At 32.8% G+C, this 14,310-nt stretch overlaps 1 protein-coding gene across 1 annotated transcript in view; it reads right to left on the reverse strand.

Annotated features, from left to right (window-relative positions):
* LOC138703644 (thialysine N-epsilon-acetyltransferase-like) overlaps nt 1–13,890 on the reverse strand; it is a 30,806-nt gene extending 16,916 nt beyond the window's left edge. The window contains exons 1-2 of the mRNA XM_069831701.1: nt 13,720–13,890; nt 9,235–9,404 (exon numbers count right to left, since the gene is read on the reverse strand). Of these exons, the coding sequence (XP_069687802.1) occupies nt 9,235–9,312 (78 nt within the window). The 5' untranslated portion in view covers nt 9,313–9,404; nt 13,720–13,890. The remainder of the gene's footprint in view (nt 1–9,234; nt 9,405–13,719) is intronic.
* Between the last annotated feature and the right edge of the window lie 420 nt (nt 13,891–14,310).

The following is a 14,310-nucleotide window of genomic DNA, read 5'->3' on the forward strand; positions in this document are numbered from 1 at the left end:
AGAAGACAACTGTCTATCAGCCATCAATATTTCCACTGACACGAGAGGACGCAGAGATTGATATTTAATTATGTATATTTGTAATGTTGTTTATTGATATCTTATGCGTTGCCAGGAAAAACGCATGTAGTTCAAAGTGAAATGCAGATTATGTATGTAGGCCACTATATGTCATTAAACTATAACAATGGTTTATTCTGAAATACGTTTACAGCACGTTGCATGTAAGTTTGTATGAAGTGGACTGTACTCGTTCATGTTCTGTGACGCAGCTCGCTTGACAGTCACTGAGCTACGAATATCTATACTACGTTTCATCATTCTTTATAATACTCCAAATCCCTTTCCCTAGTTATAATATAGCCTAATAGTTATTTAAATCAAGCCTTTAATGAGCATAAATTCTTAAGAGAAAAATATTAATATCCTCTAGGTCAGGCCTGCACAAACAGCGCTCCTTCGGAGCGGGAGAGCGGTGTTTACTGGAGAGGAAGATACGTCAGAATGAGGTAGACTTGCTATAGGTAGAGGAGAGGGAAACGACCACTCAGTTACCTATTAAAGTGCAGTGTGTAGGCCTATTCTCAGTAACTGTTTCACGTTGCTTACCTACTGCTACAGTACAGTATGTAGGAATCTAAAAGACGGAACGTAACATTTAACTTTTAACGATTTACAGCTCGAACTTATTGATCTTCAATGTGACATAAGGGCTAAAGATCGTTTGAATAATACTACTAGCCTGGTTGAGCTTTACAAGACTAAACATTAGCAATAATATCCACGACTACACAGGCTGGCTGTGAAAATGATTGCTATGTTTGGCTCAACATTTATATTTGTGAGCAACTGTTTTCTATAATCAACTTTAATAAGGGCAGACATCGAACATCTGTAACTGATGTTTCATTATGATCAGTAGGCCACTGTTCCTTTCAGCTGCCAACAGCATAAAACCTCGTTTTGATTTACTGATAAATAAAAATAAAACAAAATAATATTGTACATTTAAGTAGCTATAGAATTTCTATTACTTCTGTAAAATAAATATTTCTTTATTAATTCATAATAGTCCAAGATAGTTTTACAAACACTGAACGGGAATTCATTTCATAAACACTCTTACTAGTACTGTATTTCCTTTTGTGTATATTTTGTACGAGATCACCCCTTCTTCCAGTCCACCCTTATACAGAGCGCAGCTAATATCTGCATTCCGCTCATGAGCTGTGAGCCGGCTCGGAGAGCGCATACCTTGTGCAGGCCTGTTCTAGGTGCTTTGATACAATTAATGCATAATGTAATAAAGAGGCACTAGGTACAGTCATAAAAAATAAATTCATATATAAAAACAAAAGTTCATTGGCTGCTGAAATTATAGGCGTGCTTCCTTTTATGAGGGACCTTCTGAAATATTCCTTTACATCCTATAAATTACATTATAGGAAGTATTCTTATGAGTAAGGGTGTTAAAATTTGACATGGAAGAAATACCAGTGTGTTTGAAAACATTCATTTCCTTGCATGGAATCTCTCACAAGTTCTTTCAGGTACTACAGAAGTCTACAGGTATGCCACCTGAAGATCAACGAGGCAAACATCAAAATCATCACAACAAAAAACCTGAAGATATCTTCGAAAGTGTGCTCAACCACATTAAATCATTTAAGGGAAGGAAAAGTCATTACTGTCAGTAAAAAAGTGATCGAATATATCTTTCCAACAATCTCAACATTAAAAAAAAAAAAATGTAAGAAAATGTGTCTTATGAATACTAAAGAAAGATTTTCAACACCAGATTTAACATATCATTTGGATATCCACGCCGTGACATTTGCAATACTCGTACATGTGTCAAATTTCAGACTGATATCAAAGTTTATGAAAATAAACTCTCTGATAACATTGTGTCTTTTCTTCCTGTACGTGAACGTATACCTCCATGCCCCCCAAGTGCCTTCATGGTATGTTACGGGGATACCTTTACCTTTACCTTTTTTTTACGTTAACGTAAATATAATATTCTTATTGAATTTGGTATTCCCAAGAAACTAGTTCTATTAATTAAAATGTGTCTTAGTGAAACTTACAGCAGAGTCCGTATAGGTCAGTTTCTATCTGATGCTTTTCCAATTCACTGCGGGCTAAAGCTGGGAGATGCACTATCACCTTTACTTTTTAACTTCGCTCTAGAATATGCCATTAGGAAAGTTCAGGATAACACAGAGGGTTTGGAATTGAACGGGTTACATCAGCTTCTTGTCTATGCGGATGACGTGAATATGTTAGGAGAAAATCCACAAACAATGAGGGAAAACGCGGAAATTCTTGTTGAAGCAAGTAGAGCGATAGGGTTGGAAGTAAATCCCGAAAAGACTAAGTATATGATTATGTCTCGTGACGAGAATATTGTACGAAATGGAACTATAAAAATTGGAGATTTATCCTTCGAAAAGGTGGAAAAATTCAAATAGGCCTATCTTGGAGCAACAGTAACAAATCTAAATGACACTCGGGAGGAAATTAAACGCAGAATAAATGTGGGAAATGCCTGTTATTATTCGGTTGAGAAGCTTTTGTCATCTAGTCTTCTGTCAAAAAGTCTGAAAGTTAGAATTTATAAAACAGTTATATTACCGGTTGTTCTGTATGGTTGTGAAACTTGGACTCTCACTTTGAGAGAGGAACAGAGATTAAGGGTGTTTGAGAATAAGGTTCTTAGGAAAATTTTTGGAGCTAAGAGGGATGAAGTTACAGGAGAATGGAGAAAGTTACACAACGCAGAGCTGCACGCATTGTATACTTCACCTGACATAATTAGGAACATAAAATCCAGACGTTTGAGATGGGCAGGACATGTAGCACGTATGGGCGAATCCAGAAATGCATATAGAGTGTTAGTTGGGAGGCCGGAGGGAAAAAGACCTTTGGGGAGGCCGAGACGTAGATGGGAAGATAATATTAAAATGGATTTGAGGGAGGTGGGATATGATGGTAGAGACTGGATTAATCTTGCTCAGGATAGGGACCGATGGCGGGCTTATGTGAGGGCGGCAATGAACCTACGGGTTCCTTAAAAGCCAGTAAGTAAGTGAACGTATACTATACACCCGTATACTCGTAGAATGACACTGTATTCGCTTTGTTCTGTGTTTACGGCTAGGTCCGGTCTGCCTTCTAAGCTCCATACAACAATGGCATATGACGCTGAATGTTTCGGCAACTCTATTCATCCTTTTTGCCGTGTACAGTCCATATACCCTTCCACATCGTTACAAAAGTCTATTGCGCTTTGGATATCTACGTTACATAAAGAAATAAAGAAATTATTAAATTCATTTGAAAAGCAGTTAGAAATAATTTCGATTGCAAGCAATTTATTTAACATACGGCATAGATACGTGTTACCAGTACTACCGTGACAAAGCAGAGTTCTATCGATTAGAATGCATATTCATGCGCTATGGCATAACAGCATAACATGAGCATTTTAATTATTTGTCTGTTTCGTACACGTACCCCATGGCATGACCATCAGATCTATTCAATAAACAATGTCGGCCATGACCAAGAGCATATTGCCTTTTCTTGACGGATCCATAATGAAATGGTGACCTCCCAGTGATCGGAATTAAGTGCGTATCTTACACTTTATAGGCGTATTTGAATGCCAGACTGCTGAAGGAAACCAAGAAAGCTAGAAAATTATTCAGTCTTATAACTTTACTAGCCGTACCCGTGCGCTCCGCTGCACTTGTTAGAAATAAATATAAAGTAATTACATAATTAAAATAGAACATATGCCCCAGGGAACATTCGTGTTTGATAGAAGAATAAATAGTTTAATATGTTACTTAATTTAAATTGTATTTAAATAATTAAAATGCGATCATTTTGGTCCAGAGACCACTCATTTGGTGCAATGATAATTCCTTTAACATATTTCTTATTTGTTATTACATGCAAATAATTAAAATATGATCATTTGGTTCAGAGAACATCCGTTTTTGATGCAACGATAATCCGTTTAACATTTTGCTAAATTAGTCTCGAATGCATCTTTAATAAATCACTCCAAATTAATAGAGTGAATTGTGTACGAAGATAATTTTTCTGTGCGTAAAGATCTATTTTCATCTTACCTCATTCCTTATACGTACTATTACATCCATCTAGAAAAACTACAAATTTCAAATAGTGAAGGAATTATCCAAATTAGCTTCTGAGATTACTTAATACAAACAGACAAATTTAATATTCTATGTATATTAATATTGATAAACCTCAAGGCCGCCTTAAATAGATGGAGTCATTTGTTTTAATTTCATTATAGCCATCGATGTCGTTCCTGCAATAACTCCTTTGTGACATATCGATTTTCAGATTTTTGCTCTATTAAATAACTTAAATAGTGATACAGCAAACAATACAGTCTCCTATATGTAATTATATTTCTTTCTTTCGAAAATGTAAGAATTCACGATCTCTTATGTACCACTGCCATAGAATGAATAAATCTGTTTTTTCTTCGTACTGGTACTGAAAAATTTTATATTTTGCACATAGGAGTTATGGAACAACGACACTATAATCTGAGGCGGCGGTGAAAATGTATTGTATTGTTATTTTAAAAGTCTTGTATATCCTTAAATATCAGTCCTATCAAACTTTTGCCCGGAATAAAACTTATCGGAAATAATGTTTAAAGAAACTTTTGTTATGTAACATTTATCACAAAAATCAATAATAAGCGAGATATTTTGATTTATTTAATTTAGGCCCCCTTATAACCCCCTTTTAAATAATGTATTTTGAATGCCATAGAGCCTAAAATCTAAGTTACAACGAACTTAATTTATATTCCAATTTTCATCGAAATCCGTTCGGCCATTATCGCGTGAAAAGGTAACAAACATCCAGACAGATAGACAGACAGACAGACAGACATACAAACAAAAATTTCAAAAAAGCGATTTTCGGTTTCAGGATGATTAATTATACATGTTAAAACCAATTATTTTTGGAAAATCGAAAATTACCAGAAAAATTTCGCTTACAGATTTATTATTAGTATAGATTTCTCTGCTGTATGTTCGTTTTTAGAAGCAGCTTTATAGCTTCTGAGGCCTTAAGCAAATGTCATGCAGCAATGACGAAATGAGAATGAAAGACGAAATCGAAGTGTTCGTAGATCAAATAAAGTAAAACGAATTTATAGGAAAGCATTTGTTATGATATTAAATATTCTGTTAACTGAACTTTCGAATATACATAGACTAGAAATAAAAATACGATGATGAGGATAATAATACCTACAGTAAATTTTATATAATCTGCTGCAAATCTAAGTCCGGTTCCTTCAAAGACGTTATAGTTATTTCATATATTTATAGATAGGCCCGTGAAGGACTTACAGAAAACTATTGACTTGTAGCTGAATTCTTTACATTTGAATTGCATTTTTTTAAAGGGCGTAAGTCATCATTTTTATCGCAGTTTCGAAAGTAGGCTACATTAACTATTACACTTTTACTACGTCATACTACTTTTGACCAATAAAACGGTACGAAATGGCTTCTTTCAACCAATCATGGCTGTTTATTGCACAATTTTATCGCTTTCCTAGCATTTGTTTGTTTTTATCACTACCCTAGCATTTGTTTCTTTATTTGCCAACATTTCAAACTGCAAATTCTCTACGGTACTATAAAACATGCTTTGCGATCGTCATTTGTTTCCCGCATAGATAGTCAACTGAAAACGGCGGCTCCGTTCAAACATATTGGTGAAGCTAACATTAGTGAAATAGAATTTTAGTAAGTCAGTTAATATTTTATTGTATTAGAGTACCAGTACTTTATTTCTTCTAATCTTTATATACTTTCTTCTAATCGTGAAGTAGTCAAATTCCATTTTAGTTTTGGTTTACCCTAAATAAATCAAAACCTCTAGTGGCATTACTTTTGAATATTACACTTTTACTACGTCATACTACTTTTCACTAATAAAACGGCACGAAAAGCCGTGTTTCAACCAATCATGACTGTTTATCGCTACAATTTTATCACTTCTCTAGCATTTGTTTCTTTTTTATCACTTCCCTAGCATTTGTTTCTTTGTTTGCCAACATTCCAAATTGCAAATTCTTTAAGGTACCGGTACTATAAAACATCCTTTGCGATTATCATTTGTTTCCCACATAGATAACTGAAAATAGCTGCTTCGTTCAAACATTTTGGTGAAGCTAACATTAATGAAATAGAATTTTAGTAAGTCAATTAATATTTTGTCGTATTAGAGTACTTTATTTCTTCTAATCTTTATATACTTTCTTCTAATCGTGAGATAGTCAGTTAAATTCCATTCGAGGTTTGATTTTCTCTAGATAAATCAAAACCTCTAGTGAGATTACTGTTGAATATTACACTTTTACTACGTCATACTACTATTGACTAATAAAACAGTACGAAAGGACGTGTTTCAACCAATCGCTACAATTTTACCTCTTCCTTAGCATTTGTTTCTTTTTATCATTTCCCTAGCATTTGTTTGTTTGCCAACATTTAAAACTGACAATTCTTTAAGGTACCGGTACTATAAAACAAGCTTTGCGATTATCATTTGTTTATCTCATAGTTAATCAAATGAGAATGGCGTCTCCGTTCAAACATTTTGGTGAAGCTAACATTAGTGAAATAGAATTTTAGTATGTCAATTAATATTATTTTATTGTATTGGAATATTTTATTTCTTCTAATCTTTGTATACTTTCTTCTAAAATTGAAATAGTCAAATCCCATTCGAGTTTTCTCTAGAAATCAGAATCTCTAGTGAGATTACTGTTGACTGTAATTACACAATATAGGAATTACATAACTGCTTCTATGCGCAATGCGGAAAACGAAATGTTATGTTCTTATTTGTGTGCATATTTAATTACCGGTACTTAATTTACATTTATCTTATAAATGAGAACTCACGAAAGTAAACTATAAACGAGAATATAATTAACTTACTAATGGATAAAGCATTGAAATGTTGTGAGATACGCAAAAAAGCATAACAAAAAGGAAGAAGGTCTATATGCCACCTCCATAACAGCGATTTTTATAACTTGTATTGATTACTGTAGTGATATAGTTAGAATTGTATTGTTGCCTCTTATAAGAAATTAACTTTCGTAAAATATTTCACATCGCTGACTTTTCCCCTTTAAAGCGTTGGGATCGATTCCCGGACGACCAGAATCAAGGTCAAGGTAATAGATCCGTTAAGTTCAAAAGGATGGAATTTTCCTCACGAAATGTTTCCATTGATCAAGCCGAGTTGCTTTATTTATAACGGAGTATTTCGTAACTGCGTGTTCACGTATTGTTTCGGTGATTTGCATCAATCTTTTCAACTTCTCATCACTGCCACAATATTGTGGTATGGATATAATAATAAAAAGTATTATTATTATTATTATTATTATTATTATTATTATTATTATTTTGTCATTTCCTTCTCTAGAAAAACTACTTCTCTTAAATTTAATTACACTCTTAATAATATCAGCATAATAAGAAAAGACTGTATTAGAGACCTGGGAGTTCTACTCGATACCAAACTACATTTTCATAATCATGTCCAACATATTTATAATCATTCCATTAAAATGCTCGGACTTACGAGGTCTATAACTTATTCTTTTTCTACGCCAGCTACTCTTGTAATTCTATACTATACATTAATCAGATCTAAACTTGAATATGCATCTGTCGCCTGGAATTCTATTACTTCTACTGATTCGGGTAAATTGTAAATCATCCAAAGAAAATTTATGTCCCTATGTGCTTTTAGGTTTTTGCCAAATTCATCTGTTTTCAATTATGAGCGTACTTGTAAATATTTTAACTTTTCTAGCCTTTATGCTAGACGTCTTGAGCTTGATTACTTATTCTTTTGTAAGGCCTTAAAGGGTGATATTGATTGTGAATCCTTCATAAGCAATATCTACCTTCGGGCCCCTTCGAAAGGTTTAAGATTTCAAAAAAATGTTTATACCTATAAGCCTAAATCTCTCTCTCCGGTTGTCAGATGCATGAAAGCTGCCAATTTACATTGTATTAATTCAGATCCGTTTATTGTATAGTTTGTTGTTTGGCTATTCTTATATTAAGCGTATTCATTTTTAACTTCGTTTGTGTTGTTTTAGCTTTTCTGTATCATGTATTTTTGTAATTATCTATTCATTTTGTCATTATTGTTTATTTGTATTTGTCTGTAATTTTAATAATTATTTGTAGGCACTGTTTTTGTTATCTATTCATTTTGTCATTATTGTTTATTTGTATTTGTCTGTAATTTTAATAATTATTTGTAGGCACTGTTTTTGTTATCTATTCATTTTGTCATTATTGTTTATTTGTATTTGTCTGTAATTTTAATAATTATTTGTAGGCACTGTTTTTGTTATCTATTCATTTTGCCATTATTGTTTATTTGTATTTGGCTGTAATTTTAATAATTATTTGTAGGCACTGTTTTTGTTATCTATTCATTTTGTCATTATTGTTTATTTGTATTTGTCTGTAATTTTAATAATTATTTGTAGGCACTGTTTTTGTTATCTATTCATTTTTTCATTATTGTTTATTTGTATTTGTCTCTAATTTTAATAATTATTTGTATGCACTGTGTCTTATATTATTCCAGTCTTCATTTATATGATTTCATTAATTCATTTGTAATTCATTTTATTTAATTGCCACTATTTTAATTATCTCACTGTACTAATTTTAATAATTATTTGTGCTATTTATTTTGTTGCATTTGGTCAATGATTAATGTTGACTATTATATTGATTGTATTTCACCTCATTGCCATTTTCTATCATTCATTCTCATCATCATTTGTAGTTTCGTTTTGTTCTATATCACGTGCTAAACTGTAATTGGCCTTGTGCTCTTGTTTTGCACGTTAATATTCTAAATAAATAAATAAATAAATAAATAAATAAATAAATAAATAAAAAATAAATAAATTATTATTATTATTATTATTATTATTATTGTTATCATTGTTTTATTTTTGTACACAGTTCATTTTCCGCCGCCATAAGTTACAAATTACATTCAAAATTATTTTACTTAAGGAATGATTATGAATTTGTGCTTAGGAAGTGATTAAAAAAAGAAGCGGTTGTGGCTGCTTTTAAATGCGCTTTTTTTTTTAGCTATGGGCTATCTTACCTGAATAAGCCTTTTTATTTCTGCACAATCTTCTCGTCTAGCATCTCTGATCACAATTCTCTCCATCTCCATGTCCATTTTAAGTCTTGAAATGTTCCGTATTTTAGGCCTTATCCTCTGTAAATGATGCAGCAGTTCAACAATCGTTGCTAACAGCAGTACAGCAAACACTGCGTGAAACATAACAATAATTGATTAATTAATTGTGGCTTTAAAATGTTTTTCGAGAACTAAATGTCTATAATTAAAACATTACCTATATCTTCATTCCAAATTGTGGAAATAGTTTTAATTCATATATTAAAATTATTATAAATAGAAGTACTAATATGCCTATCTTCCATTTAATTTTTTATTTTGTAACATAATTCAACTTAAACGTAAGGAAAATTAAAAAATAAAAAGAAACGAGAGAGAAAGGAAAGGATTTACAGATATGTTGACATTATATTTAGTAGTAGTATTTATTTATTTAACCTGGTAGAGATAAGGCCATCAGGCCTTCTCTGTCCCTCTACCAGGGGATTACAACTATAATATGAACAATAAAATTACAATTAACATTAAATTTACAATTACAATTACAATAAAAATTAAAGTACCACAAGATTACCTGATTAATGAAAGCTAGACATTTTATCATAGAAGTTAAGAACAAAGAATATTTTTGTATTTACTGAATTACAAGTTAAACCTACAATAACAAAAATCTATAGCAATGAAATTACCGGATATTGAAATATTTTGTGATAGATTAAGAGAAGTATTTACAAGAAACCATGTCTGAACGAGTCTCAATTACTGACCAAGTGCCTAGTAAGTTTGCGTTTGAATTCAATTTTATTTCGACAGTCCCTGATGCTAGCAGGTAACGAATTCCAGAATCTTGGCAGGGCTATTGTGAAAGAGGATGAGTATGAGGAGGTGCGATGGGATGGTATTGTTAGTATTGTTTCATGGCGAGAGCGTGTGTTCAGATTGTGGTGTGAAGAAAGGTAAGTGAAGCGAGACGACAGGTACGAAGGAATAGAAGAGTTCAAGATTTCGAAGAGAAGGAGAAGTGAATGTAAATTTCTCTTCTTATCTAGTTTAAGCCAACCTATTGTTTCCAGGGATGGGGTAATATGGTCATATTTACGAACATTGCTTACAAAACGTACACACAAATTATGAGCACGTTGAAGTTTCGTTTTGTTGTCGCTGGAAAGGTCAGTCAGTAAAATGTCAGCATAGTCAAAATAGGGAAATACAAGTGTCTGCACAAGGAACTTTTTTTAAGCAAGAGGGGAGATGAACATTTATCCTTTTTAGCATATGGATAATAGAATATACTTTTCTGCAGGTTTCTGTGATTTGCATGTCCCAGTTGAGATTATTATCCATGTGAATGCCAAGATTTTTTACCGAAGAACTGAATGCCCTGGACAGGATTTCATAATAAACTATAACATTTATGTATGAAAGATTATGTAAAATTCCGTAATATTCATTTTAAATTTAATTTATAATAAAAATGAATTTTAATTCGTATTATTATGCCCAATATTCATTGATATTCGTCTATTCAATATTTATCTCGATACTTAAAATTATGGGTATGCTTTTTTTTTTAATTAAAGGAAGTTAATTTACTCTGTACTATTCTGTGAGCTTGTCATGGACTTAAAACTCGCTGCATGTAATTGTATATTCAAATATATGTCCTTGCTAATTTAGTAGCCAAATCTCATAGAATAAAGTAGCGCAATGAACAACATGCTGTAATTATGCGTCAGCAAGGGGAGAGTTACCGGGTTTAAACCCCTTCCCCTTTTGAACTTTTAAAAATAAATCACATATATTTCAATATATTTAATTGTTTCCATGAATTTTCCTGTTATGTAAAGTGTCTTACTTATCATAGGCTATCGAAAATTATTGTTGTATGAGTGTAATAATGACACAAACATTTTTTATTATACAAAATTAAACAGAAGTTAAAATGTGTTAAAAATTGAATGGCCGTAAAAGAATTACGTTTCAAAGATTTTATAAAGATATTCATGAATATGTTTTATTAGAACATAGTATAATATTAAGAAATATACCGTAACATAAACATAATAATAATAATATAATAATAATACACAAAATTTAAAATATCGATAACGTAAATTGCAAATAATTTTAATAATGATAATTTTTATAATTTTTAATTTTAATAATAACTCCCCTTCTTGACAAAATTTTGCATAAGCCACTGCTATATGCCAACATATTTTGAGCAAACAGCTTTAAGATTTGAGTTCTTCACTCATTTTCGTTTAATTTAATACGATATCTAAAGAGACAGAAGTGGTTCTTCCGCTATACCTGGTAAGGTTTATCTTGTCTCAGTAGCAATAAAACCAAGTCCCTTCAAATGAGGGTGGAGATTATAGGAGGGTTGTAAATTTTCAGGATTCCTTTCAAAACATTATTGTACAGGCTACCGGAACTCAGTTTCTTGAAAGACAAGCTCAGTGACGGAACTATACACTACGAAGAGAGATATTTTGTTATTTTATTTTGTGTTACAGAATGTATCAACTAGTCCCTTCCGCCACTGGATGGTTGGACGGCATCGCTCCACTCCCATCGCCATAACAATACAGACGAAGTAAGACATATCTCCATTCTCTCTCTTTTCACAGTGAGACATGATACATCACACAGACTTTAGAAGCAAGAGATCTATATTATAGCCCTCTCGGCCAGAAGCTACAATTTATATTTACCATATAAATAAGCAATAAATATAGCTAATCAGTAATCCATTATTATCTTTCCTTCTTCCCACTTGTCGCCGCGCTCTCATGGTTAACATTAGGCAGGTCTTTGAGCGATCTCGTGCATAACATTCGGCAGGCCTTTGAAATTTAATTGTATTATTGTTTTCAATTTCTTATGTCGCCGCTCCAATCACTCGCCTCAATTTCAACATTGCAACCAATAAGCTGCTTCCATTATTAAATGACACCTACTTGTCTAATCCACGTGGACTAAAACCGAGGTTGCAATGTCTTGTGCTGAGGACGAACATTAAGGTATGTGATTAAAAATTATTATTAAAGAGGTATTATTAAATGTTAAGAATGTCAACGTACTCGTATATGAAATAATAATAATAATAATAATAATAATAATAATTTACTTACTTACTTACTTGCTTTCAAGGAACCCGGAGGTTCATTGCCGCCCTCACATCAGCCCGCCATTGGTCCCTATCCTGAGCAAGGTTAATCCAGTCTCTACCATCATATCCTACCTCCCTCAAATCCATTTTAATATTACCTTCCTATCTACGTCTCGGCCTCCCCAAAAGTCTTTTGCCTTCCGGCCTCCCAACTAACACTCTATATGAATTTCTGGATTCGCCCATACGTGCTACATGTCCTGCCCATCTCAAACGTCTCGATTTTATGGTCCTAATTATGTCAGGTGAAGAATACAATGCGTGCAGCTCTGCGTTGTGTAACTTTCTCCATTCTCCTGTAACTTCATCCCGCTTAGCCCCAAACACTTTCCTAAGAACCTTATTCTCAAACACCCTTAATCTCTGTTCCCCTCTCAAAGTGAGAGTCCAAGTTTCACAACCATGCAGAACAACCGGTAATATAACTGTTTTATAAATTCTAACTTTCAGATTTTTTGACAGAAGACTAGATGACAAAAGCTTCGCAACCGAATAATGACAGGCATTTCCCATATTTATTCTGCGTTTAATTTCCTCCCGAGTGTCATTTATATTTGTTACTGTTGCTCCAAGATATTTGAATTTTTCCAGCTCTTCGAAGGATAAATCTCCAATTTTTATATTTCCATTTCTTACAATATTCTGGTCACGAGACATAATCATATACTTAGTATTTTCGGGATAATAATAATAATAATAATAATAATAATAATAATAATAATAGCCATTTAACAATATAACAAACTAGTGCTTATTCTTATCGAGGAAGTAGACGTGACAAGGTGACGCTTAGAGTGGAACCTACAGAGCAACAATCGGTCGGTAAAATTATGTTTTAAAAGCACTCCGCACGTTATTGTATGATGCCGACATGTTAACCATGAGGCAGCGGCGATAATAACGCTTGTCATACGTAACATTCAAAAAGCTGTATCTCCACACGCACACACATATTGAAAATTGAACACGTGTTTATATGAACTTTTTAGTCACAATATTAGGCCTACAGCCCCCTAAAATATGAATATTCCTTCTCAATCACTCTGTATATATTTTTCTTCAACAATGCGCTACTTCTAACAAACATTCATACGATTAATGTGATGGTGATTAATAAATTAGAACGTATTAATCTAACCTTTAACTTCATTGTCTAATAGAAATCTCAATAAAAGTTGTAAGAAAAAAATAAAATTAATTTAAACTGTCACGTCGTATATGTGTAATTTTATATTATTAACTGTTATTTGTAAGACACGTATAAGACTCACCGTACTTGCTATAATCCACGGGATATCAAATTACAGTTAGACATTAAACATACTCGTGCTAAGTCAACTTATTTCACGCGGCTGGTTGTCGCCGAGCCGTCGGACCTCTGTGAAGATGGAAGAGGTACTGAGATGACGACAAAATAGAATTCTGCCGGAGAATAGTACGGTGCATCGCCATGCGCATTATCGACTGGCTGACAATTTTATTTGCGTTGGGCGTTCGTCAACAAATATGTTACACAACATTACGAACACCTCAAGAAGCCGGGACATTCCAAGGGAAGATGTACAGATAACATGTAAATTATGCGAAATAATTTACAGTTCGTGCTCAGGCAATTTCCTTTTGTCCTAGTTTTAAACTTATTTTCGACTTATGCTACCAGAAATACATCAGGTTATGATGGGTTATTGCAAAGTACGGTTCTTGGAGGCCTTTTCACTTCTTTAATTTTGTTATAAAGGATGGGGAATTTAAACATATTTATAAATAGATATTTCTACAGGGACATCATTTTATTTTTACTAACATTTTTAATATTAACCTGGCTATACCGGAAACACAGTTGTCTACCCCCTTCCACGACT

This window comes from Periplaneta americana, chromosome 7, assembly GCF_040183065.1.
Source record: "Periplaneta americana isolate PAMFEO1 chromosome 7, P.americana_PAMFEO1_priV1, whole genome shotgun sequence".
In the NCBI taxonomy this organism is placed as follows: Eukaryota; Metazoa; Arthropoda; class Insecta; order Blattodea; family Blattidae; genus Periplaneta; species Periplaneta americana.